Consider the following 27960-nt stretch of genomic DNA (forward strand, 5'->3'; position numbering starts at 1 on the left):
CATTGTCTTGTTGATCCTGGCGGGGACGCGGGCTGCATGTGAAGGCGGGGGTGGGTCGGGGTGGGCGGTGGGGGGCACCGCATGCCGATTAACGTGTCTGGCAGGGGACGGTACGTGTGCTGAAAGACGGGGAGGTGACAACCTATCTGTTGGAGTTTGAACAGACCGGGACGTTCTTAGGCTCCTCGACGAGTTCACAACTTTCGCAAGAAATGATGTCAGTGTTCTCGATATGGAGAAATAGACAGTAAAGTAAGGCTGAAGATAGGCGAGTCCTTTTCAGCCACATAAATGCTTCGGTTAAGGTTAGTGAGCAAATTTTATTTTGATTTCCTCTACTTAAAAGTCTTCCCTTAGATGCCACAATAAAGAGAAATACACAGAGTTACATTGTCAGTTGATATTTGTGCGTATTTTTTGTCAGGTGTTCCTTATCCATAGCAGAATCTGTCTTCTCAGTGATTTTGTTCCCTAGGAATTCAGTTCAAATCAGTGAACTGAAAATGGATGAGTCTGTCTTTCTGTCACTTAGCAGTCATTCAGTCATCCAGATAGTTAGTCAAACAACGCTTCAGTCAATCTAGAGCCAGTCATTTATCTTCCTGCTCCTCTGTAATAGGCAGTATTAGACTAAGTAGTGTTGACTGGCTGTGCTACTAGCAGTGTTGCATTTACGCAGAAAAGCTTCCATCAGTATCCATACAACACCAGCAATTGTGGCGTCTGGGAGGCCACGGGAAAGGTAATTTGAGCAAAAGAAAATGACACCTTGAGGAAAAAAAGGAAGATCGAGCAGTGAAAAGGAGAAAGTAAAAAGAAAAGAAGAGAAAAATACATGGTGATTTACGCAAAAGTCCAAATGACAGGGAATTGGCAACAGACACCTGACTGTGTTATTATATCACCATCAACAACGGCATGCTCCTCTGCCAGGGGAAAAGATGGCGAGAGGCTGGGAAGAAAGGAAAATGAAAAAATAAAATAAAATAAGTGAAGATCTCCCCAACACAAACAAAACCCCCCAAACAAGCGTGTTTTCTTTTGGCTCGTGCAGCGAGTGCGAGGCTATCAATTCAACCTCCCTGGGCTTTTTTTTTTTTTTAAATGGCACCATTGCTCAGTTCTCATTGTTGTCGTATTGTTTGTCAGCGTCCAGGCGGGGCCAGGCAGAGGAGGTGGTATCAAGACGAAGAAGGGACAATTTGATGGATGTTTGTTGATATCTAGACCACTATGGCTCTGATTGCCTAACATTAAACCAGCAATAACAGGCCAATCATCCCACTTACACCTCCACACGCCAAGCAGCCGAATTGGATCAAACTGGCTTTTTCTCTCTGTCACTTTCTCACTCATCTTCTCTCTCTCCATGTCTCCCAGCCTCTCTCTCTCATTCGATTCCTTGCTCTTTTCTCCTCTCTCCTGACATGCTTATTAGCTGATATTGATCCAGGCTGGTCAATTGTCAGCTCCTCTCATCCGCACCGTATTGACGGCATAATCAGTGAGAGAGAGGAATGGAGGTAGAGACAGAGGGAGGGAAGGAGGTGGAGGATGATAGGCAGATGAAATTTTCTGGCAGTGGGTAAATTATTGGCTGCTGGCTTGTTGACCCACAAAACTACTCATACCTCCTGGACACACAAACAAACACACACACACACACACGGATGCACACACACAACCAGCCTCATTCATGAAAGCCGAATTAGTTCTTGGATGCGTTTATGTGAGAAATGTAAATGTAGCAAAATTTTGCCCAGTTACTGGCTGCCTAAAGTGGTTTTATGTTGTAAAAACAGAAGTAACGTAAATAAATCACAGCAAAAGACAGAGAGAGGCCGTGAGATTAAAAAATACGGCAGCAAATATTCTAGTAATAGTCAAACGTAAGTCTTATGGGTGTCCTCCACACTTACAATTTTAAATTGCCAGCAACAGCTGTACTGTAATCACTTTTAGATGTTTGTACAATGATCAGGCATAACATTATGACCACTTACAATACAAGTGAGTAACGTTGATCATCTTGTGACAATACAATGTTCTGCTGGGAAACCGTTGGACCTGCCGTCTGTGCAGATGTTATTTAGTCATGTAGCACCCACCTAGACCAGACCAGACACCCCCACCCCATAGCAATGACATCCTTTGATGGCAGCAGCCATCCCCAGCAGGATGCGGGTTTAGGAAAAAACATGAAAAACAACACAAGGTGTTGAACTGACCTCCAAATTCACTGGATTCCAAACTGATAAAGGCACAAGGGAGACCTACACAATAATAGGAAGGTGGCCATCGGTGTATATCACTATTCAAAATTAGGTTTGGTTCGACTTCAAAGATACAACAATTTTCTCGGATATGAGTATGTTTGCGTGCTGTATGTGTGGGTATGGTGGTGTATTATAATTAGAAAACAAAGTCTCATTTGATAAATGGAGTGTCACATCACATATGCCACTTGTGTTGTGACTGTGGCATGGCCCCGTAGAGCCTCCCCTGACTACCCTGCCTCGCTGCCCAGCTCCGGGGCTCCGTCTCTCGGGAGGGAAGCAGCTGGCATGGCCTCTCTCTCGCTGGAGGGCTGGCGCCCATCTCATTTTCTCCCTAACACTGTGCAGCACGCACACGCACGCACACACACACACACACACTTGCAAAAAAACATACACTTGCACAGGGCTCCTTCTGCGCATTAAGGTTTAATCAGGCACTTAGCTGGGCATCTGTTACGGCTCTGTCCACGCGGCGCGTTAAGGACCTGTCGCCGCAGGTTACGGGCCTAGCAGATCTGCTGACTGATAGACCCCTGGCCCACTTACTGGTTGATGTCACAGCTGTATCTGCTCCCTTTGAGGACTCTTTGTAATCTGCTTATTTGGACCCATTCTTATTAATGAAAGAAAAAAATCAAGGAATTAGACGACGCCATACGCAGAAGATCTGAGTCCAAGCCCTGAGTAATGGATGATTATTGGGTGTCCTGTAACCATAGTGATGTGTTTACAGAAACTGATCTGCGGTTGTGTGGTGGAAAAATTAAAACACACTATGTGTGTTAAGGAATGGCATTCATTTTGGACAGTTTTGTTCATTATTCCATGAAAGGACACATGTTCGTGATTAAGTTGCATATTTCGTCAATCCTGTCTTTATTTTCCTTTATCGCTGGAGATTACGGATTGCGTGTGGAAACTTTCAGGGTTGGAGTTATAATCAGAATTTTGTGCAGATCTAACTAATATTAGGGTGGAGAACAATAAGTGGTAATTTAACGTGTGTGTCAAAGTCGTGATGCACATGAAACATTGCTGCTCTCAGTTCTGGAGAAGTGTTAGAGATCAATTAGGGAGAGTAGCTGTTAAAATATTGTACTGCGTCACAGATAATGTCATGGCAAAGCGCGAGATCAGATGTGGAGACACATCTGGAGAGATATGTTAATGCCAAGTCTGAAAACACGTACTTGAAGCTGGTCACTTGTGATCAGATGGCTCAGATCGGATCTTAATGCAAGGTATGAATGGGCCCTTCACTGAGTCTGAGACACAACAGATAAGACGGCAACAAGACTTCCAGGTAGTTTTGAGCAAAAAATTACTCTAATAGTGCAAATGTTTGCAGCACCTTTGTTTTGAGGTCAGAAAGTTCCAGATGTTTTCTTTTTAAAGATGCCTCTATAATCCTTAGTACTTATGTTACAGCGGTGGACCGTTTCAGTTTTAAAGTGAGCAGGATGTCATTTAATATTGCTGCTAACATCGAGGTGTTTTTAGTTGTCGTTTGTGTTGTTTTGTTGTGTGGTGCATTTTGGGTAATTGTGTACTGCAGTGTAATGATAATTGTAGTGGGTGTGGACTCCAGGAAGAATAGGGATGGCCTTAGTCAAAGCCAATGGAGACCCAAATAAATGAGAAGCGTGCTAAAAATAAATTACTTCTTTCTTTTGTTATGACGCACGTTCTGTTGTTACGATAAACTTTTGTTTTTGGTCTGCCAGGTTTAGCAGTGGTGCTGAGTCAGGCCTTTTATTGTGTCACATCCAACGGAGACGTAACTAAGCTGAGAATGTGAACGGAAGGTTTATGTATAAATTCCTTTTCCACAGAGCTTAACAAATCTGGGTATCTTGTGAAGTTGAAACTGGATAAATAATGGATAATCTGGATGGTAGACTAAAGTGATGGATAGATGGGCCATTCACAGGGAAGAAGTCCTCTGTCCGGGGGATATAGTCATCCTCCCAACACGCACACACACTTTCTACTTGTCCACACTGAGTGAATGCCCTCATTTAGTCTGACGTCAGGAAGGTGTCGAGTACCATACAAGCTCTTTTGTGTGTGTGTTCTCCTTTACATATGTGCGCGTCAAATTCACGTCTGATCCTACAACATCGCAAAAGGGCCTCTCAGTGCTCCAACACCTGCTGCACAAAAACATGCAAACATTGTCTCTTCTCATTTGCCTCATTCACAAACACATTTCCTGCCCCACTCCCACCCCCAACACACACACAAACACACACACACACACGAACACACACGCACCTTCCTCTAGATTTTGAGGTGACATTGACAGTTTCAGCACAGGTTGCGTGTTTTTTCTTCTTCTTTTTTTTTGTCGGCGACAAGTAAAATTAGCAGTCTGCCAGGAATTCTTTCTTTCTTTTCCTTGATTTTTTTCCCCCTAACTGCCTGTCCACTCTCTCTCTCCGCGGATGCTCTGTTCAGTGGCCTGCCACATCGCTTCTCTTCCCTGTCACCGTACACACAGACTCGTGCGCCGCTCCGCTCCTCTGTCAGCCTCTCTGTGCCGCCTGACGACTTAATAGCTCCCAGTGAGTGGATTTGAGCACTCCGCCTGTGTGTGTTTACATGCACTTGTCACGTCTGCAATATTCATATGGTGATGAGAAATATTCATTTCTTGGAGGTGGGTGTGTGGGCGCCGGTGGTCCGTTAGAGGGAGGTCATTGATGGTTCCCTGTGCACGCTTTCGCTTTAAAAAAAATAAATCTCTCACACTTTGTTTAGACAACTTATTTTTTGAGACATCTTCTACTATGTTCCGATTGCAGATGTTTTCTGTTCAAAGCCTTCCTACACTCCTGTTGAAGAGATTTGATTTGACTGATATTCGGCATCAGAATATCCACTAATTTCCACATGTGACTGGCATGTGGAAATGCTCAGTGTGTGACGGTTTGGAGGCAGCATTGTCCTGGGACACCTAGCCGACTGTTGGACCTTTGCTAGTGTGAGGCTGTGTGGGAGCTTCTATGGCCCTAGCTTTGGCGGTGTTTGGTGACTGGTCGGACCCCTGTGCTCAGCTTTTTGGCAGATTCCTCAATGTTGATCAAGTTCAACGTCTTGCTCCAGACGCAGGTGATGTCTCTGTTATCCCTCATTGCCTGTAGTCTCTTGCTGCTGTGTCTGTACCTTAGAAAGACAGTTTCTCCTCCTAGTAAACAGAGGCCGTCACGCACAGAGGAGCGTAAAGTCAGTCAGACGTTCCTCGTCCTTTCTGCCCCTCTATCGTCGACTGAGCGGCCAGTCTCGGCTGCCACCGGCCCAGGACTTATCTTGACACCGGAGCCGCAATCACGGGCTGAGAGATTGAGCGCTGTTTATTTTGTGTCGGTGTGTTCGCCACGACCCTGGGGCCAGAATGCAAACCCACGCACAGACACACACACACACACACATGCGGACGCACGCAGATTCATTCACAGCTGACTCAATCAGCACTCGCCCCCGTTTAAAATGAATGGATGATATCTCGCCTTTCACCATTCGCATCTCTGTTTCGCTCTCTCAGCGGTCCGACGCTTAATCTCAGTGTCGCTCTGTTTTGTCTGATACAGGGCAGCACCAATGCATTTTTATTCTCTATCTTATATTGCTTTTTTATTCAAAGCCTGTTGTGCGTGAGAGTGTGTGTGTGGATGTATATGGATTTTTTTTTTTTTTTTTTTATTGTGTTCAGCAAATTTGAGCTGCATTTGTGAGTGCGCGCACGCCTGTGCGTGTCTATGTGCAGAGTAAATCGTCTCACCGACTAAGCAGCGTCGCCTGTAACCACCGGTGACCACTAAACCAATGACAGGACTCTCCTGCTCTGACTGACAGCCGGCATTGTCCCTGCCCCTGCTGGTAACTTGTAGCAACAAATTGGTCTTGTTGGGTGATGAAGGGGTGACTGGTGTGTTATAGAGAGACTGTGTGTGTGTGTGTGTGTGTGTGTGTGTGTGTGTGTGTGTGTGTTACACAAAGGGGGGAGCAGGCAGCCAGAAAGAATGAGGAGAGCTTATCCCTCCCACTCAATTACTGACCCTGACTGTGCGTGTGTGTTCCCTCCTACTCATCCCAAGGCTCTGACAGTTGGCTATTGTCTGCCCGCCTCTGTCACAGATGTCATTTATCAGACAGTACAAATCAAACCTACATCATCACCCAAAAGATAGAGAAAGAGGGGGGAGAAAAAAAAAGTCACTGTGTGTGTGATCATTAACAATCTCCGATGTTTCCAGCACCCGGTGACTGACACTCCTGTGCCTCGCCACACACTCGCTGACTTTGTTACCGTGCAGAAAAGAAGTTCCCCTTCTCAGTTCCCGTTTGACGCTGAAAGCCTCGGTTGTAAAGGGAGTCTTCGAGAGAGCTGTAAGGAGGTGCTGAAATTACTTCACAATTACACCAGCCAGCTCACCTTTAATACGACCGTCATCATCGTTTATCGGGATGACTTTACGAGCACACCATGTACTCCCAACATTTTTGTAGGTTGTGAGAAAAGGTGAGTGCTGCTCTGATTAGTTACACTTAGCCAAACTGTGATCTGAATAGCAAAGACCCTAAGACCCTTGATCACAGTGAAAACAGTTGTCTGCTCCTGTGTTGTTTCATATTTTTTGTCCCTTATTAGCAAAAACAGTAGTGAGAATAATTTCACTGCACTGATTTGTGCTGATTGTAATTCAAACTGCATCTGTACTATTTATCTGCAGAATGCTACTTACACCCACATCGAGCGCCACGTGAATGGAAGTCTATGTCGTTTAGCTTTATGTATCTACATGTGCAGAAACAACCTGCTCACAAGTTTCAAATGCTCTGGAAAAAGTGTTGCCATGCTGGTCATTTGCTCAGGAGGGACTTTATTGTCTTTAACACAGCAGTTGAAGACACAGTGGCGGCTCCCAGGCAATGACAACCAAACAAACAATCAGACACAACTCACTCTGATAGGACTGGATCTTCTCTGACAGGCAGCAGGAGGCAGCATATCTGTGTAACTGTAAATACATTTATGCTTTAACATATTCTGCACAATTCAATGTATTTACACGTTGTCGCAACCCTAAACTAATATATAACACAAATAGATAAATACACATATATACACATGGACAGGCACGCCGCATGGGAGCCATTTCAATAAGTTCCAATCTCTGATATGAAATATTCATCCCAGCCTTTTATGCCCTGTTACAGTGCTATGCTCTCTGTGTGGTGCATGGCTTTGGTGACTCATGTTACACACGCACACATAGGCAATCTTACTCGCACTTGGTGTTAAAGTATTCTTTTCCCCTTGTTCTACCACCCTTTTTGCCCTTCTCAATTTCTCCATTTCACTCTGCGCCGCTCTGCCACTCTCAGCCAGTCTTCCTCTCCTTTTCATGCTCTCTCTTCTATTTTGTCTCTTTTGCCTGCCTCTCAGAAATAAATGTTATATTTCCAATTAAGTTTTCTTTGTCCTTCGTTGTCTTTCCTCGCAAAAATAAACCTTACTCTCAAACTTGTCTCATGGTTTTTAGAAGATAGTGGCATATCTACACTGCATGACCAAAAAAAAAAAAAAAAAGGACCACCTTTAGCTTTGATCACAGCAGCATTCGCTGTGACATTGTTTTGATTTATTTTGTTGCATTTATGTTTCACCAAGATTGATAATGGGAGAGTCTGACCACTGCTCATAGCCTTCTCCAGCACATCCCAAAGATTCTCAATGAGCTTAAGGTCTGGACTCTGTGGTGGACAATCCATGTGTGAAAATGATGTCTCATGCTCCCTGAACCACTCGTTCACCATTTGAGCCCAATGAATCAGGGAAGAAAAAAAATCCACTGATGGAATAACCTGGTCATTCAGTATATCCAGGTAGTCAGCTGACCTCATTCTTTGGACATAATGTTGCTGAACCTAGACCTAAGCAGCTGCAGCAACCCCAGATCATAGCACTGCCCCCACAGGCTGGTACAGTAGACACTACACATGATGGGGGCATCTTTTCACCTGCCTCTCTTCTTGATGCCCCATCACTCTGAAACAGGGTAAATTGGGGCTCGTCAGACCTGATGACCTTCTTCCATTACTCCAGAGTCCAATCTTTATGCTCCCTAGCAAATTGAAGCCTTTTTCCCTGTTTAGCCTCACTGATTAGTGGTTTTCTGAAGACTACACAGCTGTTCAGTCCAAAAAATCTTGACTTTCCTTTACATTGCATGTGTGGACATGCTCTTACTTTCACTATTAAACTAGCCCTGAGTTCTGTTGTTGTTTTTCTTCAGTTTGATTTCACCAAACATTAAATGAGCCAACGGCTCCTGTCACTGAGTTGTAGGACGGAGCGCTTCAGGAGGTCATTCATCCCCACAGCCATCAGAATACACAACGCTAACTATTAGCAGGCTAACAGTTAATGGCTTGGGTGATTGCACTGTCTGTTGCGCATCTACGTACAAGACTCTTTATAGATACTTGATAGACACTTTATTTAACACTGTGACACTTTGGATCCGGACTGAGACACTTTAAAATGTACATATATCTCATGTCTGGGATTGTAGATTGAACTGTATGTTTTCAGAATATTTCTCGTAACTTACTACCTTACTCCTACACTACTTTTAAGATTTTTTATTTTTATCTTATTCTATTTTTTTCTCCTTGACTAGTACTCTTATGCCTATGTCTGGTCACACATTTATGTTCTCTGTTTTCTTGAGACTCTTGGATAAAACAATTTCTCTGCGGGGATCAATAAAGTGATCTTGAATCTTGAATCTTGATCAGACGATGGTTCTCCACTAGTTTTCAGTAATGCATTGGACAGTTCTTAACCCTATTCTAGTAGTTTCTGCTCAGATCTCTGAAGACATTTTCTCTGCTTGATGCATGCCAATGACTTGACCTTTTTCAAACAGACTAACATCTTGTCCACAACCAAGGGATGTGTCTTTCAACATGGTTGTTTAAGAAGTGAGAAGATACTCATTGCATCAGTTGGATTCAATAACTTGTTGGCAGCTCTCTCTAACAGCTGATAATGTTTAAATGCTGTTTAAAAATAAAGCATGCCCTCTCATTCGATTCTCAATTATCCAGCTGTTTGTCAAAGGTAGTCGCATTTCTTTAATGGGTCTAATTTACCATCCAGACTAGGGTTGGCTGATTGGATTAAAAAAAAAATAAATAAAAAATTAGAGTCCATTGCCAGTTGTTTTTCTTGGGGACATCTTTTTCTTTTCTTTTTTTATTGCTAATTTAATTGTCCACCTCCTTGAGAATATGATAAATATTCAACAAGTGAGGGGAATTCCTTGGAAGCGAAACTGTCAGTAATTAAATGACAGCTAATCCAAGTTCTGTGGTAGTTTTTTGATTGATGGTGCTGAAAGGCATATTACCATTATCATCAAAACATCTAAAAAGTGAGAGTATTTTAAAATATCTGTCAGCCCTGTTTGTATATCAGGTTTTGTACTTTAAACTTGGATCCCCTCGAAAATGAGATGGTTTGTCTCAAGGGGCTATCCATAAATACATTTGTTATATAAACGAAAGAATGTGAGGTGTCTTTAAAGGAAAATGAATGGTGGAAATATGTATATATATGTACACAACATATGTACGTATGTACATATGTGTACGCACATTGTCTTTGAACTGAATAAAAAGGTGTGTCCAAACTTTTGACTAGTAGCGAATACAGTATATATTCTGTGATAGGGTTATCCGGCTACTTTTTAAGTAAAAAAGTGAACATTTTGCTCCAAGTGACACATGCACATTCTTCCGTGGTACAATAGTGGACCATGGGCCACATCCATTATGTTTCAGCATGACTGTATGAGTGTTCCTTTGTCACTTTGCACAATAGACATCCCCTGAAGGGGATGGGAGCAACTTTGTGGTGTGTTTTACTTGGGATTCTCCGGATCGTTTTTTAAAATCCTTCCTTTTCTGTGTTCCCTGATTTTCACTCCACTGGTCGTGTGTGAGCGCACCATTGTGATTTTTCAGTTAGACATCTTGCGTGCAGAAATGTCCATCTTCAGCCTCCGTCAGTGGCTCCCCACCGCCCCCATAAAGGCCCTCCCTGCCTGGACCTTTGAAAAGAGACATTGGGGAAACGAGGAAATGACCCATGCTTAGCCACACAACATGCTAGCTGTGTTCAGACAATCAGCATAGCATTAGTAGGACTGTTGAATAGAGCCATCATGGCTGCCTAGCCCCGGGGAGCCAGTGATCTGCCTATGGGCTTTATGGAAAGTGGAGGTCCTGCAGAGTTGGCGAGGGCCAGAGGGGAGGCCAGTGTGGGCTGTCTTAGAAACTCCTCCAAGCTGAAGGCAGGAGCTTTGTGCTATGCTTCTTTCCTTTCCTTTTCTGTCTTTACTGTACGACTTCAGACCCAGGGTGCACATGGCACCCCCAGTTCCAGCTGAGAGACATCTGATTGGCCCTAAATTCATTCTGCAGAAAACATCCATCAGGGGATAACTGTCTCCGCTATCCTGATTCTCAACACACAAGAACGACTGAGGCAGTCTAATTCTACAGAAGAGCTCAGTTTTCAAGTTTTCAGGTCCTTAATTCTTGCTGTTTTAAAGACAAAGTATGTCAACACATTTTGATTTAATTTTGCATATATTTGTTCAAGTTTCTTCACTATTTTTAAGCTAAGAACGCACTGATACATTAAAAAGTATTAATTTTGCAGTTCAATATTAACTTCTTATAGCGCAAGCAAATTTTATAACTGTATTCAGGAAAGTGCCGTAAATAACTGACTATTCCGAAGTAAAAGAAGACTGAAGAAGTCGAAATCTACAAGTGTTACACTTAAAGTAGTGAAGTAAAGTAAAGGTCAAACAAAGAAAGTAAAATGCTGCCATTAAAATGGATTACTGCAGCCATGGTGCTATACGGAGTCCTCTGTAATAACCTGCCATTGGCCTCTGTCATCCGCATGTTAATAATTTACAGGCTGACTCGTGTCTGCCTGGTTTCCTGCATTTTGTATATATTTATAATAATGAATATATTTACTTTTCACTCACAGCTCGTTCCTCTGCCTCGCTCGCACCCTTTCTCTCTCAAGTGTTGTGGAAGGTGTTATTTTGAAGAGTTTTGCCTCAATATAGAGGAAGAGAACGACCCATCCGGTCCGGGCAGATAGAGGGAGCTGCAGGGAGAGTCAGAGGGGCCTAAGTGGCCTTTCGTTGCCCCCAGGGTGTGCTCCGTTGGTGTCCCTGAGTGCTCTTTGTCCAGATCTTTCACTGCGATTAGAGCGTTTGAGTTGACAATTCACTTAAGACCCACATTCTCTCTCTCTCTCTCTCTCTCTCTCTCTCTCTCTCTCTCTCTCTCTCTCTCTCTCTCTCTCTCTCTCTCTCTCTCAAACTCTGCGTCTCTCTCACACCCACAAGACCACCTCGTCCTTCCACCCATTATCCCTTTCCTGTCTCCCACACACACTCTCAGGGTATATTACCTGTTCACGTAATGCAGTTAAGCTCAGCTAGAAGCCTTTCCTCGTAATACCACTTAATTCCCCATGTGGCAGCCAAGGTAAATGCAGGGGGAGAAGGAGATGGAGAGAGTGGTGACCAGTGGTGGTGGGTGTTGGTGTGAGACCAGGAGAATGAGAGTGGGGAGATGAGATGAGAGAGGAGGAGTAGGAAAGGTACCATCCGTGCCACTGCCGCTCGATGGGCCCCGGCCATCAACCCAGTATGATAATGGCTCTGATTGCAGAAGAGCAGCGTGCCTCTTCCCGGGTGTCTCATGTAAAAATATGGGACACTTCACCAAGGCAATAAATACGTGGGGCTCGGAGCGGGGGAGGCGGAGGGTGAGGGAGGCTCCGCTCGGATTAGTCGTGGCATTCCTGTCAACTAGGGACGCCTGAATGTCCAACCTCCTGCTGGGAAAATGCAGTGGAACGCCACTTAATGTGTTTCCAACTACCAGGTTCAGGTGGGCTTCAGAGGCCTACCTGACTTTACTGACAGGTGGTTGTGTGACATTATGTCGGCCAGAGATATACTAAAGAGCCTATACATTATCAAGTCTATTTCAAGGCAGGTACTCTATTAATTGCTAAATGTCATTCATTGTTTCTTCTGCTAGACAATCTGTGTAATCCCTTTAAGTGTTTCATGTTAATGGTTTTCATTTAAATCATCGCTTTTATTTTGTATTTTTGTATTTTATCTGCATTTTAACTTATATATATATGATTGTAATAATAATAATGTTGCAATAGTAATAATAAATTAATGAGATCTACAATATTTACTCATCATCACAGTAAAATAGTCCATCGCTAGTCAATTGACTGCATTAATTTCTCTCTCAACCAGTAGAAAATGTTGTGAACACGGGATTATGCATGAAAAAAAAAAAAAAAAAAATAATGTATATATATATATATATATATATATATATATATATATATATATACTGATATACTATGATACAGTCAGAATTTTTAAAAATACTGTGATAAACATTTTAGGTCGTACCAACCAGCCCTAATTAATAAACGTGGTAATACGTGGCAATATTAGCTATTTTCTCTGGTTTTAAATGTCCTGTAGTTCATTAACTTCAGACGGTAATGGACAAAGTAAAAGTGAATTGTAAGTTGAAGACCTTGGCCTTGACAGCACACTTTTTAATTTTTATGCCGTCTCATTATTGCTCTTTCTTTCCCTCTCCCTCTAATAAATTAGTCATAAAACCGCATTGGATCTGTGGAACATTGAAAGGCAGAAAAAATTAAAAGAACATCCCAAAATAACTGGCTTCTGCAAATGAAAAAGTCATTTTTCTTGTTATTCTTTCTCCACTTTCTCCCTAATCTAGTAGAAATAGAGAATGAGTAGCGAAGAGAGGAGAAAATGACAAAGTGACAGAAAAAAAAAATGGAGAAGGGGACAGAGTAAGAAAGAAAGTGGAGGAGGAGGAGGAGGAGGTTTGACATTGCTCCTGGGTTAGTGCTCCAAAACGGAGTGCTAAAATCATTTCAGCTCAGATAAAGCTCTGCCCGCTGCCAGGCCGCCTTGGGATATCTGCCCCCTGCTCATCTGCCTCTCCAATGAAACGCCTGCACACAGGGAGCCTTCAGGCAGCCACACACACACACACACACACACACACACACACACACAGATGCAAGTACACTAACTCTGTTGGAAATAGCTCTGCTGTATTACGTGTGCGCACACTTGCCTCCCACAGCGAGTTTGTTTGTTTATTTCAGCTGAGAGAGTGACAGAGGGCCCAGGGGTCTCCTTCCTCTTCCCCTCCCAAATTAACGCCATGCCGCCGCCACCACCGCCACTGCTCCATCTCCCAATCGCCACTGCTCACACCAGTTCATCTGTACTTTTAGCTCACACACTCACCCCATCCACCAAATTAACCTTCTCCCCGTCCTTCTCTCACCCCTCATGAGCTGCCTGCATCCGGCCTTCAGCTGCAAAATAAGTTCAGAAGTCCAGTCTCACCTTTTTATGTCCGAGCATTTTTATTTGCTTGCTGTCAAGTTCTTCACTTAACTTGTCATCCTTACCAAACGTTGCATCACTCACTTCCTCAGCTGGGCCCAGACCAGATTCAGGAGGGTATTAATGAGGCGATTCAAGGAAATCCGTCTTGGTCTTGACGATAAGCCCGACTTTCAGCCTAAAATAACACAGGTGCACATGACGGACATTTCTCATCAGTGATGTCCGAGTCCCCATTTGGTACAGCATTAACTGTCCCCCTACAATGTGACGAACCCCTCAGCAGCAGTGTGTTTCAACCCCAAACAGACCTGCCCTCTCATGTTTACCTCCTTCATCCTTCCTTTTTTTTCTCCCTCTTCCTCCGTCTCCCCCTGCTCTCTCTTCTCTTTCTGCGCCTCTTCACCGAGATAGAAAATCCAGGTCTCATGTTTAAGGCATCAGTGCAGTCGTTGGGCAGACTACTGGATGCTCTAGTAGGGGAGATGATTTCAGTGTGCCGCACTCCCTCAGCCCCTCTCTGTCAGTCCCCCTCAATATGTCCTTTTCTCACCATGTCAGTCACGTCCCTCTGTGAATTTTGACTACTTTGTAATGTACGACTCATTCATCCTCTGACTCCGACTGGGGTTTGGCGTGTCGCTCGGCGAAATCAGTCTCCTTTGGCTGGTAAGTTCCACCGATCAGCCACAACATAAAAACCGTCAGGAGAAGTAAATAACATTGACCTTCTTGTGATGATTCAAGGGAAACGTTTGGACCTGGCATTCACGTGGATGTCACTTAGACATGTACCATCCACCTAGACCAGACTAGGCACTCCCACCCCACAGCAATGACACTCCCTGATGGCAGCAGCCACCCCCAGCAGCCCCCAGCAGCCTGACACAGACGCACAAAAACAACTTTAGGGACAACTCAAAAAAACGTGAAAAACAGCACAAGTTGACCTGGCCTCTAAATTCACTAGATCCCAATCTGATCGAGTATCTGTGGGATGATCCACAGAGGCCCCTCCCCTCAACTCATAGGACCCAAAGACCTGTTCCCAGACAGTGTTCTGAATGCAGCCCGTGAAAATATTGTAGCTGCAATCATTTGTGGGCATCATTGAATACTGCAATTTGGGAACGAAAACCCTTTTTTTTTTAATGTTTAAAGGACATTCATGTAACAGGCTGCTCAACTTGATTTACAAAGGGCGTAGGTAAGCAAATAAGGGATACAGAAACTACAACTTCACATTAATCAGTTCAAGGATTTGTTGTAGTTGGACAAATCAGGAAAACATCCCCAGCTAACAGAGCTTCTTACACTTCCCTTCCACAGTTGCATTAATTTGGACATGGGGCTTGTTTGAGAAGCTTTTCTTACTAAAGCAAAGCCTGCAAGGCACCAATTTTTTGTAACAACTGGTGTTTTTGGTGTCAAAAGGAGCGACACCCATTTAAATCACTGGTTAGTTAAAAAGTTCTATCCTCACTTATTTCGAACCCCAGAAAAAAGCAAACGCTGTTTGTATATTCATTTTGGAAATTGTTAGTCATGGAGAGTTAAATTAACATGTAATAAAGCCAGTAACACTGATATTTATCAAGTCATTATGTTCAAGCGTTTCGTTCCTGGACCGAGATAATTCTGTTTGAACTGGTTCCCCAGATCAGTGCAGCTGACATGTATTCTTAAGCTGTTGTTTTTTTTTCTTTTTGCCATAATCCACAAAACAAGAACCTTTCTTTCCAGAAACCCCTTTTCAAGTGTCTACCTTTACCACTCCTCCTCACTAACTCCTCTGTCCTTCTTTCTTGTTTCCTTTCTTTCTTTGCTCCCTGTCTTTTTTCCTCCAATCACTACCTCTGTTTCTCTTTTCCTCGTCCTAATTGTTTATATACATTAACATTCGAGAAACTAGATAGCTGGGAGCAGGTGACACCCTGTAATTTGACATCCTTGCCTTTCTCCAAAGGAGAAGAGAAGAGAGATGCAATCTGTGGCAATCTTTGTGTGTGTGTGAGTGTGTGTGTGTGTGTGTCCGTGTGTGTGCGTGATGTAATCTGGGGTTGTCACATGGCCCCATGCCACTCTCCATATGCTAATCAATGAACGAAGCTCTGCAAAGCTAAACCCCACACCTCAGTGCTGATATGTCGTTTAGCCACATGTCAGACCCCTCCTTTGTTTCTGTCCCTTCCCGTCTCCCCCAAACATCTCATTCCCTCTCCTTTCTTTCGATTGTTCCTCCGCTCTGTTATTCTGCTCACTCCTCCTTCCATTTCTTTCTGCACACTTCATTCTAGTCTTCGGTAACCCTCACTTCCCTTGTCTTACTGTGCTCTGAATGCTAACCCCGTACCGACAATGGTTTGCACACCAGATGTAATTTCATCGAGTGCGCTCTCTCTACATCTAGTCATTGTCCACGAGAAGTGCAGGGCATGACGGGATAGGCGGCGGGGAAAGCCAGTTCATGACGTTGTTGTCAAGCTCGCTTTGACTCCAACTATGGCGTGTTGCTGCATTCACCCAACAATTGAATCAGAAAAGAAAAAACATTCCACACTACAGCTTGGCTACAAACTGTCTACTTTCTCAGAAAACACAACAATCCTCCAAGAAAACAGCCTCCGGAAAACTTTGCACTTGGAAAAAATGCATATTTTAATTCAAACAATTACTAAATACTAAATGCTGAATAATGGTTTTACACTACAATAATAATAACCATAATAATTTACATAATAAAATATTTACTTTGAGTTTTCTGCATAATAATCAAGGGTCATCTGCTTTTCTGACACCGCTATACAGTTATTCCGTGGTGCATATGATGTAAGAAGTTGAATCAACCTAGTCTAGTTTACTAACTGTCATCCTGAACCCTCCTTTCCATAATGGTGTCAATGTCTAATTTGTCAATGTCCAATAAGAATATTGAGCAAGGATAAAATACTCCAGCCAGACATCGGAGCTAGGAAGTATTCTAATGTTTTCCTCTTGCACTGATAACATGTACCGTTTATGTGATATCCTTATGTTAAAAGTCTGTTATGTTGTGGGATGTCTTGATTAGTTGCTTCCACTGTCTTCTCTCATCTATTTTCTCATGAATTTTCTAGTTTTCTTAATTTTGGACTGTTGTCTGTTATTTTTACCTGTATTTGTTAAGTTGGACACATCTACACAAGAATCATTTTGCAGTCTATTTCTTTAATACTATGTGACATCTTCTAACTCATTCATTTATTTTTTATTAAGGATAAAAATTTTGCATAATTAAGGGCGTTCCCGCTTTGAGTGACCGGCGGTAGCCTGAGCTAACAGGTAGCTGGGAGTTGGGTGGGCGTGTCTGAAGGTCCGACACAACCCCCCATGTCCATGTTTGGAATATCCGCATGTGGGCGGAGTAAAGCTCATCCAACATGGCGATCACAGGCTCTGCCCACTTCGGGCTTCATTTTCCAAGTTCAGAATCCAATGGGTGACGCTGCGAAGGGTTTGTCCATACAGTCAATGGTCAATCAGGGACTTGACCATCTTGTCCAAACAAACTTTATTGGAACTGCCACTTGTGAAAAGTGGCTTGGGCCCGTGGTTGTTATGTTCACTGAGTTATCCACATGGTGACTGGCTGATTACAGTTTAAAGAATCATGATTAAAACTCATACTCTGAGTCGGTATTGTTGCCACAATGAGACTGACTCAGCCGGAAGCCAATCAACATGTCCTAAACATAGCATGCTAATAATTTTGCAGCTAATAGCTTCCAGGTTAAGGTCTTTAAATTTGGTTCTAAACTGCAACATCCATATCGCAGTGACAAAGACATGTAATGTATTTTAAAGAAAAAAAAATCTGCTCTTTCTTTTCCTTTAGGCCACTTACAAATACAGGTAATGGTAGCTTAGTGTCCCCTCAAAGACCCATATATTTAACTCTTAGTATGTAATTTTCTTTGTACAAAATAAAAGCACTAAAATGACAAATCCCTGCATATAAAGGATCTCAGGCACACAAAATACCATCGGTTCTGATGCATCCCAGCAGTATAAATTGGGCTTGCTTGTCTGAGGCACGTTCTCCGAAGTCTTTGCTCTGAGATATCGCTCCTGCTGCAGTACTGTCCTCTGTAACAGCACCAGATGAGATTTAGGAAGAGAGTCTGTCATGTAGACAGACATGTTGACAGGCGGAGGAGATAAAATGAGACGTAGACATGCATTTGTCTTAGCGCTTTTGCTAGCTTTAAGACAAGATGACGGACAGACAGACAGACAGACAGACATGCAGGAGGGGAACCAAGCAGACAGTTATAGGGGCAGTTAGACAGGCAGTCAGCCCTGGCATTTTGCAGCAGATAAGTAAGCTATCAGAGGAGGGGGATAAATAGCAGAGTAAAGATTGGTCCCGGCCCCCTCAGAGAGGAGCGGGGGTCCACAATGCAGGCGTGGTGGGCAGATAGCCCCCTGCTCTCATTATACTCTGCCTAATCCAAAATGATGTTTACTCAGAGAGGGAGAGAGAGAGAAGGGCCACGCTTATCGAAGCCCTGCACAGTCCTCCAAGCGTTTGTGCGAGTGCATGTTCCGATGCGTGCGCGGGTGTGTGTTTGTGAGTGCGAGCTAAAATGAGCCTATTCCAATGGAAAAAGGGATCAGGAGTGTCTCCAAGGCGGACTCTGTTGGCTAGAATGTCGATGCTTATCACACGCTGCCTGGCTCCTCTGGTGAAAGGTGAATAGGCTATCTAAACTGCCTTTTCACAGCATGTGTATTTACCATACCAGCCAGGCACAATGATCATTCCATAACTGCTATTAATATTAACATGCATCTATTATTAGTTCAAGCTTTTCTAAAGCCCCGCTGATCTAATCGGAGTATGAAGTTTCCCAAAGGCCAAAAACCTTTTTTTTTTTTTTTTTAATTTTGAAATGCTTGAAATTAAATAAATAATATTTATTCTTTTTGTTGTTTATCCCTGTTGACTTCAGCTTCAGCAGCTTTTCTCCTGACAAACACTTGACTACAGTTAGCAACCACTTTATAGATGGCATTCAGATTCTTGTGGTTGATTACACCTTTTTGAAATTCTTTGTTTAATCTTTGACCTTAAAGTGGTACGTATTTCTTTGTTAACATATTCTACACTATGCAGTTTTAATATACTGTACTAAAATAAAATTCTCTACAGAAAATAAGATTTCTCCACAAAAATGTTGTTGGATAAGTCAGCTTCAACAGGACAGACTTGTATATTATTATGGGGAGTGCATAGAACTTCACTATTCTGTATATATGCTGACAAATATTTGACAAATCTTCTTTTACGTGAAAGATCCTCGTTTAATCCTTTTTGTTGTATTACATTTTTCCTTACATTAAATCAGTGAATTGTCTCATAAATTGTGGTGATTATTCATAATAGTTTATGTCAAACTTTATCAAACTTCTTTCTTTAGATGCTTGATTTGTATTAAAAAAAATGTTTTCATTAAGCTTTTTACTGTCACTGTGTTAGAAGTCAATGGAAACTTTTTTTAATAATTAATTAAAATGGTAATTTTCAGCTCAAATTTGCAGTCAGACAATAACTGTAATAGCCACTATAGTACTATAGACAACTCTGCTTTTACAGTCACAGGGGTCAGTTCACATTTAACGCCAGCTGATGACAGGTACGTCGGAGGGTTTTAAGAATGAGGAATCGGCCGACCTTTAATAAGCGCACATTTAGCTCGATTTCTTCTATCGCCTTTTAATGAAACGTCTGTTTTCATTCTTCTTTCCTTGACCTGAGTCGGGTCTCCTGCCGAGGAGAAGGAAGCTGCTGTACATATGCTGTATATATATTATATATATATATAAAAAAACTCTTGTATGAAGAACTGCTCACACATTTTTCAAATGTTACCCTTTACGTCATCACCATTTTCTAAGGAACAAGGTTTAATGTCACTTTATAACCCACCAGTACCCCATTATAACCATCCAGTCAGCACTCACTGTGGCGCCATGTACACACACACGCGTACACCCACACTCTTCACCTTTACCTGTGTTTCACACACTGACACACACAGACCTGCACACAGATGCGTGGTCTTATGAACTGTGTGTACCCTGTCTGGGCTGGCTGGGGTAATCCCGGCCTCCACTAAAGTAGCCGTGTGAGAGGACAGATTGTCAGTTGATCATGGCCAGCCGAGAGCCTTATCCCTTATTGGATCGGCCATGGAGGAGGCTTAGGAATTATCTGAGGCCTCGCTTAATGTGGAGACGGATCACCACCAGAGAGCCACAGAGCCTGAAGACACGCTGGGCCAGAGGGGGAAGAAGGGACGGAGACACTGTGTGTGTGTGTGTGGTTGTGTGTGGTTGTGTGTGAGAGTAACAGTGCTGTTTGTGTGTATCATATGGGAGCAATAGTGTGTGTGTGTGTGCGCGCGCACAAAGCAACATCACGGCCCACTTAACCCCATCTTGACACTTCTCTCCCCTTCCTTGCTTACTCTCTTTTTTTTTTGCCATCCCCTCCTCACCTCCCTCCCTCCCCTCTCATTCCGTTACTCTTCTTTCTCCTTGTCACTCGTCCTGGCTCCTCCTCGCCTACCTCTTCGCCTCTGCCTCCTTCTCTTTGTTCTCACTACCTCAACTAATGCGATATGACTTATCTTTTTATTGTGCCTCTCTCCATATTGCATCAACTTCCTCTTCACTGCTCTTTTACACTTAATTGAAGCGTTTCTCTTGTTCCACGCCGCTGTTTGTCTCCCCTCTGATCGTCCCCTCCTCCTCCTCCTCCTCCTCCTCCTCCGTCTCCTTTATCTCTTCTTTTACTCATCCTATTGATGGCCCTGTACAGCAGCTTCCTTCTCCTCGGCAGGAGACCCGACTCAGGTCAAGGAAAGAAGAATGAAAACAGACATTTCATTAAAAGGCGATAGAAGAAATCGAGCTAAATGTGCGCTTATTAAAGGTCGGCCGATTCCTCGTTCTTAAAACCCTCCGACGTACCTGTCATCAGCTGGCGTTAAATGTGAACTGACCCCTGTGACTGTAAAAGCAGAGTTGTCAGACGTTTCTTTCAAATTCGGACGAGACGAGGAGTCTCTGAAATTTGTCGACGTTTCAATAGCAGCAGCAGATCTTGATATCCTTTAAACGAACGTGTTCAAGCTTTGTTTAATTAATTCTTGAAGCCGAGAACAAAGTAACAGCCGCGTCTCAAGTTTGGCTTAGCTGGTGAGAGAGGATAACGGTACCTGGATCAGAAATGGCCCTTTAGCTAAATCCAGCCGTGCCGTGTCTGGCCTGGGATGTCCTCGGGAAGGCCCAGAGGATGTGGGCGAGGTGAAGTGTACCTTACCTTTCTTAGGATACTTTTCTTAGCACACTGCCCCCATGACCCAGACCTGGATAAGCAGCAGAGACAAAACAGAGGGATCGATGGATAATTCCAGCCCTGTGCATGTGATTACTAACAGCTACTGAGGCCAGATTAGTGCGGCCATAAGTCATGGAGTCAGACTCAGGTCACCAAGATGTAGAACCTCACTCTGTAGTAACGGCTCTGACATTTATAATGCTGTTAACTCTGTGTGTATCTTAGTTTATGAAACACAGAGTTAGGTAATGAGTCATGTCTTTAAGCTGTCTTTAGGTTTAAGTGAGATGGGTGGATAAAAAAAGACATAACTTTTAGAATGAAATCTTTACACTCATATAAATACCGTGCAAATCAAACAGTAATGACAACAATCTTCCTCAGGGATATCTCTGTTTCATTGTTAGACTGATCTATCTGTCGACACAAAGTTGTTACAGAGCTTTTGTTTAAAAAATAAATAAAATAAATGATTGGTCCGACTGCTTTGGAATATGTGACCGACGCAGCAGTGTGAATAAGACAGGAACAAATGAGTTTACAAAAGTAGAAACCTCCTCATGTGTGACATGAACACGTGTGTAAAATCAACACACGCACAATCCAAAGCCCCCGCACATGATACACATTTACATTTTCAAAAACAACCTTTTTAGATCAGAAAACGCACAATCCCAGAGCCACACATATGGTTTTCAGGATAACACTATTGACAAGCTTTAGTTCCTGGGACCGATAACAATATTACGCTGATACACACGCACACACACACACACACGTTCACAAAACCACTGCTTCCTCTCCTCATCTAGTAATTGAAGGTGAGAAATAATTTCATTATCCTCAGGAAGAGTAATCTGCTCTCTACTCCTGATCCTTTCATTTCCTACAGTGCACCGCAACCTGGGAGGCACACACACACACACACACACACACACACACACACACACACACACACACACACACACACACACACACACACAAACAGGTACCACATACTTATCACACATGCAAGCTCGCGCATACACATCACACACGCTCACATCACACACACAGTTCTTATCACCCTGGGCTATTAATGTTATTGGAGTTGGGGATTAACCATCAGATTCACATATGCTTTACAAAGCTTTATTACTTAGTGCTGTCTTGCTCTCTCTCTCTCTCCCACGCATACATGTGTTCACACGCACTCCTGCACACATAGCTTTGTATGAAGCAAAGTTAATCTGCAAGTGTGGGCACCAGTTAGGGGACAGAGAGAGGCCCCGAGCACACGGTATGAAAACATAAGTGTTTCGAATTATTGTGAGCGAGCTTAACACTCGAGAGAAGCATTAACATTTTTAACTTCTTCTTTTTATTATTTTTTTCACATGACATAAGGTGGCCGCATTTTCATTTAACACGCGCGGATGTTGAAATCTCTTGTAAATGCGCAGACACCTGAGGGAACCCTGAGGCTTTATCTAAAATCCTCCCCTTCGGTGTCAGTGTGGGATTAATAGTTGCCACTCATGGCTCGTGCACAACACCAGAAGTCAGCGGCGGAATGAAAACCAAAGGAAGCAGCAGACGAGCGCACGAGGGCCTGCCTCTTTCTCTTCCGCTTGTGCTGCCGATCACACCCAGTTTAATGTTACATTACCACCCTCTACTGTTCATCCTCCCAAGACGTCCTGGGTGACCCTTTGTGTCAAGTGTCATCTGTTGACACGTAGGGGAGGGGCTAAACTGTCATCTCCCAGGGCAAGGGTTTGTCCCGATGCTGTTATGGCCGCGACCTTCATTTCATGTGAACACACAATCAGGAGGGGAGGGGTCAAAGTTCACGGAGGACCGGGGATGCGGCTAAAGACACACAATACCCAACTAATAGTGTATTTTTTTCACGATTTCGTGACCCAGCTGGTGTTTTTCTGTCGCCTTCTTGTTGTCACCAAATCACTTGCAAAGATCAAGCCGCAATGAGCTGCACTGTCACACTGCACCGTGGTGTACTTCTCCATGTACCGTACTGTTAGGCCTATGAACACACAGTTTGACCGTTTTTTTGTCTTCAACCGGAAGCAATAGGCCTTTGAGCCACGCACAAGGTAAAAACATATCAAGACAAGACTAATTCATTGGTTTTGAACTTTAAACGGATTTGTTGATAACAGGATAAAATAAAATACCACATTTAAATCCACTTTAATGCACAAGAAACAAACAGCGTTGACTTGCTCTGTGAACAGTATCTACACTGAGGTTCCCATACTGTGTCACATGCTCCTGGCTGAAAGGGAATAACAGATGAAATTTAAAATGTCACCGTATTTTCAGCCTTACATGTCTTGACACTTCTCTAGACACAGCGACTCGGGCTGCCATTGTATTTGCGTGCGTGCATGTGTGTGTGTATGTGCGTTGCCAAGATGTAGAAAGCGTGTTTTTTTCTAATGGGGAAAAGGAATATTTGGACATTTTATCAATAGGCATTATTAAATCCTGCTTGCTTGAGCTAATCTTGGCGGACCGGAGCGAGGGCAGGGAGAGGGAGTGAGCGAGCGAGCTCGGCGGTGAGAGGGCGAGCGAGAGAGCAGTGATGTCTGCCCCATGAGGTGAAGAGAGACCGCCTGTAAGCCGCTTATTATATCGACTACCACCTTTTCTCTCTCCTCCCCGTGCCCTCCCTCGCCGCCTCCCTCCCTGCGCCGGTTTTCTCTCGTTACCTCGCTCATTTTCTATCTCTGTCCCCCTCGCTCCCTCGCTCTCTCATTCTATATCCACCCATTCTCTTTTTTTGTGTAAAAAACTCCTGTGTAAAAAAAAAAAAAAAGACACACACACACACACAAATGCATACATGCACACAAACACACACAGGCGGCGCCAAGACGAACCTTCTTGTTCAAAGCCAGAAGCAGAAAACTGAAGTTTTATTCAAATGAATGTTTACTTCTTCTACTGCCAAGATGTGTGTTTGTCTCCCTCTCTCTCTCTCTTTCTCTGTGTGTGTGTGTTGAGAGAGGGGGGAAATAGCACAGAGAGTGCGAGTGTGCACGTTCGAGTGTGTGTTACACGCACAGCAGAAGGAGAAGGGCTGACAGTAGGTGATAAGGCAGACAGGCCTGCACGCTGTGATTATCACCCACCGGACCCCCTGTCACACACACACACACACACACACACACACACACACACACACACACACACACACACACACACACACACACTTGCATACATGAGAGAGTGTGTTGCGAGGATTTAGGATAGACAGACGGACAGACAGAGACAGAGAAGCCTTGGATCAGAGGCAAGGTGGAAGGCACAAGAGAAGCGACACAGGCTGGGAAATACAATGCATCTAATTATGTTTCGGTGAACACATTGTTCTTCCGGTTTTATATCAATGCTAAAGTGATGTTTAGATACAGGGATCAAATCGCACAAGGCACACAAGAGACGCCGCGTATGTTTTGAATAACGATCTGTCGCTGCAGTGTGACTGACTCTTCCCTAATCCCTCTCTGATTCAGGTGTGTGGCCTTCTGAGGAGGTGATGGCGCATTACTGTCTCCAGAAACGTCACATGTTCAAGTGAGTTGTCCGTCTCTTTAAACCTGCTCTGTCCATCGCCTGACCCGGATGCTTTACAGTAAAGAGAGAGCTACAGAGGTGTTTCTTTTTATGTTAAACAAGCCAGCGCACAAACAAAGGAATCAGAAATATTCTGAAAAATATTTAGGTAGAGCAACCTACTGCGTGATTTTAATTTTCCTCATGACACAAAACAAGAATTGTTTTTCTGCAACATACTGAGAAAATTACGTGACATTACACAACATTTCACTTTAGAATGACTTCTCCTCTTCAGTAAAAATCCAGGAGGGTGGAGGAGGGTAAAGCAGCAATAGCCAATTTGTTGCACCTGAATGTGTCATTTTGTTGGAAATGAACATTTAATTGACATTCTGACAGTACAGTATTTTAAATTTATGGATTTTGTTTAAAGAAAAGGTGTCAGCACAATCCCTTTCCAGAGTATGGCTCAGGGCCCTGCGGTAAACGCCCGGTACTGTACATTTCGACGGCACGCTGTGTCGTTCCGTGCTGCTCTTTCCCCTGCTCCCGTCGGCGGAGCACTGGCCTGCCCCGTGGCATGGGGCTTAAAAAGCGCCCAGGCACTTTTGATTTCCACTCAAGGTGGAACGTCACCCTTTGATTTCCTGTTTTAACATTCAAGAGGCGGGAGGCAAGGTGGAGAGGGGTATTGATCAGAGCAGCGTAGTGAAGGTCAGCAAGAGAAGGAGGGAGGCAGGGAGGGATGAAAGAGGACAGGGGTAGAGATGGAAGGGGAAGGGGAGATGAAAGGAGGAAGAGGATGGAGAGAGGGGTTGAATGAGCATCTAAGCTACAGCACTCTGCGTGTGTGTATGGGTGTGTGTGTGTGTGTGTTCCTCAGATTTCCTGCTGATTGAGCTTGTGCTTCTCAATGTTCAGTATTCAGCTTTCAGGTTGATGGCTGAATTGATATTTCTTACCCTGCTGTGTTTACTGCGCGTGTATGTTTGTGTGTTTGTGTGATGGCGTGTGCGAGTGCGTGTATCTACATCTGTGTACTTCTACTGTACAGCATGTGTGTGTGTGTGTGTGTGTGTGTGTGTGTGTGTGTGTGTGTGTGTGTGTGTGTGTGTGTGTGTGTGTGAGTGAGTGAGAGAGAGAGTTAGAGCTAAACTGTTATGTTTGGCTCAGCAAAGTGAATCTCACTCCCCCTTGCCTCTCTCTTCCTCTCTACCTCCCAGGGGTGCAGTGTGTGAGTTAGGAGGAGGCATGACTTGTCTTAGTGGACTCATGGTAAGCAACACACACACGCACACACACACACCGAGTTCTGCGGGAGAAATTGTTTGACTTCTTTAATGAAACTAACACTCACCAATCGATACACACACAGCATGAGCGTGCAGTATCCATACCTATTCAAACGCTATCATTTGCTTCATGTGTGCCTGGGTGTGTGTGTGTTTGCGAACCTTGCAAACGTGAGATAGATAGATAGATAGATAGATAGATAGATAGATAGATAGATAGATAGATAGATAGATAGATAGATAGATAGATAGATAGATAGATAGATAGATAGATAGATAGATAGATAGATAGTTTTTTGAGTTTCAACTATGGTCTGGTTACTTCATTCCTGGCAGAATAATTACAAAGCTAAAATTAAATACTTGAGAGTTCTAGACTTAGTAAAAAGTGCTTTTAGCAAGACCTTTAATAAAGGTCTTTAATAGTCAACATTCCACAAAACGTCAGCTGGCACAAATGTACTGAGCAACAGTTATTATTAGCTGGGAAGCCAGGAAGAGCTATGCACTCCTGAATCAAGCTGATCAGTCGGTCTACAGCATAGACTGTAGGAAAAATTAACAACAAATTTCCACTTCTTCCCATTGGCCAAACTGACACTAGAACGGAGACTGATCAACCAGCACTTACAAAGAAATGTTGGATTTACACTTGACTTTTTTATTATTATTTTTTTTTTAATTCTTTCCTACTCTCATCGCCGTACATGACCATTCCATGGAGCTATTAATGATCATGATGTCACATCCTGCTTCCATGGTATCAAATAAGTAACTAAAATAAAACTCTCTCAAAAATGGAAGAATTTATTGACCTGGGCTTTGGCTTCACTTTTGAGAAACTGTCAGGGCATCCACTTTTCATTCAGGCGGTGGTATACAGTTAATAAAAATATTAAAGAAAATATTTAAAAAACTGACGTGCACCTTCTGAATTTTGCCATTGGTTTACTTTTGACATATTTTACTTCTGGTTTGCTGAGCAGACAGTAAGATTGACTCTTCACTTGCCATCTGATGCCACCAAAACTAGAACCACAGACACTGCCAGTCATCATCTTTTTGGTGGAACACTGTGGTTAGATAAACTGCATTTAATAACTGCCAATGTGCTCCAAAACTCTATTCAGTATTGTACTAAAGAAGGGGCATGAAGAATCTTTCTCACATTTGATTGTATGAAAATCAGTATAAACAGAAAATAGAGTACAGTATGCAGCAGTGCTCCTGTCTCATGTGTTTGTTAGTTTGATATAAAACTGTAGTTAATGTTGCACAGATATTTTTTTCCATAAGTAATTTTTTAACAAAAATATAATATTCATAATATTCACTTTCATTATGTTTATTAGCTTATGCACAAGCTAAACAAATCAAGTAGCGACACCTGGACTTACAACAAGCTTAAAAGCTGCCCAGCTCTGCCGTGTTCCTTACACACATACATGCGCTCACTCTCTCAGATATACTGCAGCCTGTCAGCCATATGGTTTATTAGCCAGGGTCTTAAGGGCCCCTCCACATAGCAGGCGTCAGTGTCCCATCGATCTGTTAGATGCCATTCTGTGTGCGTGTGTGTGTGTGTGCATGTGTGTGTGTGAGAGGGAAAGCTGGGTTTTATCTCTTGGCAGTCAATACACCATGTTTTGACATTGGTGGCTTGAGATGGAATCCTTCCTTCACACCTCTCCTTCTCCTCCTCTCTCCTTCATCCGTCACTGACACCACATTCACCGCATTTTCTCTGCCGTCCATGTGAGCAGTTAATTAAATATTTGTGTAGTTGTTTCGTTTTCCTGCTCCTCTTCCACCCTGCTTTCTGTCCTGCTCCTTAAGTCTTTGTTTTACATTTTCCAGTGTTACAATCTTTTTTCTTTCATTCATGCTCCAGTGGTGTCCTGTTCAATTTAGAA

The 27960-nt window shown here is 43.3% G+C and overlaps 1 protein-coding gene across 1 annotated transcript in view; it reads left to right on the forward strand.

The window, feature by feature from the left end:
- Positions 1 to 27960, forward strand: part of camkmt (calmodulin-lysine N-methyltransferase) — a 106382-nt gene that overhangs the window by 44959 nt on the left and 33463 nt on the right. Inside the window, exons 4-5 of the mRNA XM_047603816.1 lie at positions 24713 to 24773; positions 25979 to 26030. Of these exons, the coding sequence (XP_047459772.1) occupies positions 24713 to 24773; positions 25979 to 26030 (113 nt within the window). The remainder of the gene's footprint in view (positions 1 to 24712; positions 24774 to 25978; positions 26031 to 27960) is intronic.

Source organism: Mugil cephalus, chromosome 13, assembly GCF_022458985.1.
Source record: "Mugil cephalus isolate CIBA_MC_2020 chromosome 13, CIBA_Mcephalus_1.1, whole genome shotgun sequence".
NCBI lineage: Eukaryota > Metazoa > Chordata > Actinopteri > Mugiliformes > Mugilidae > Mugil > Mugil cephalus.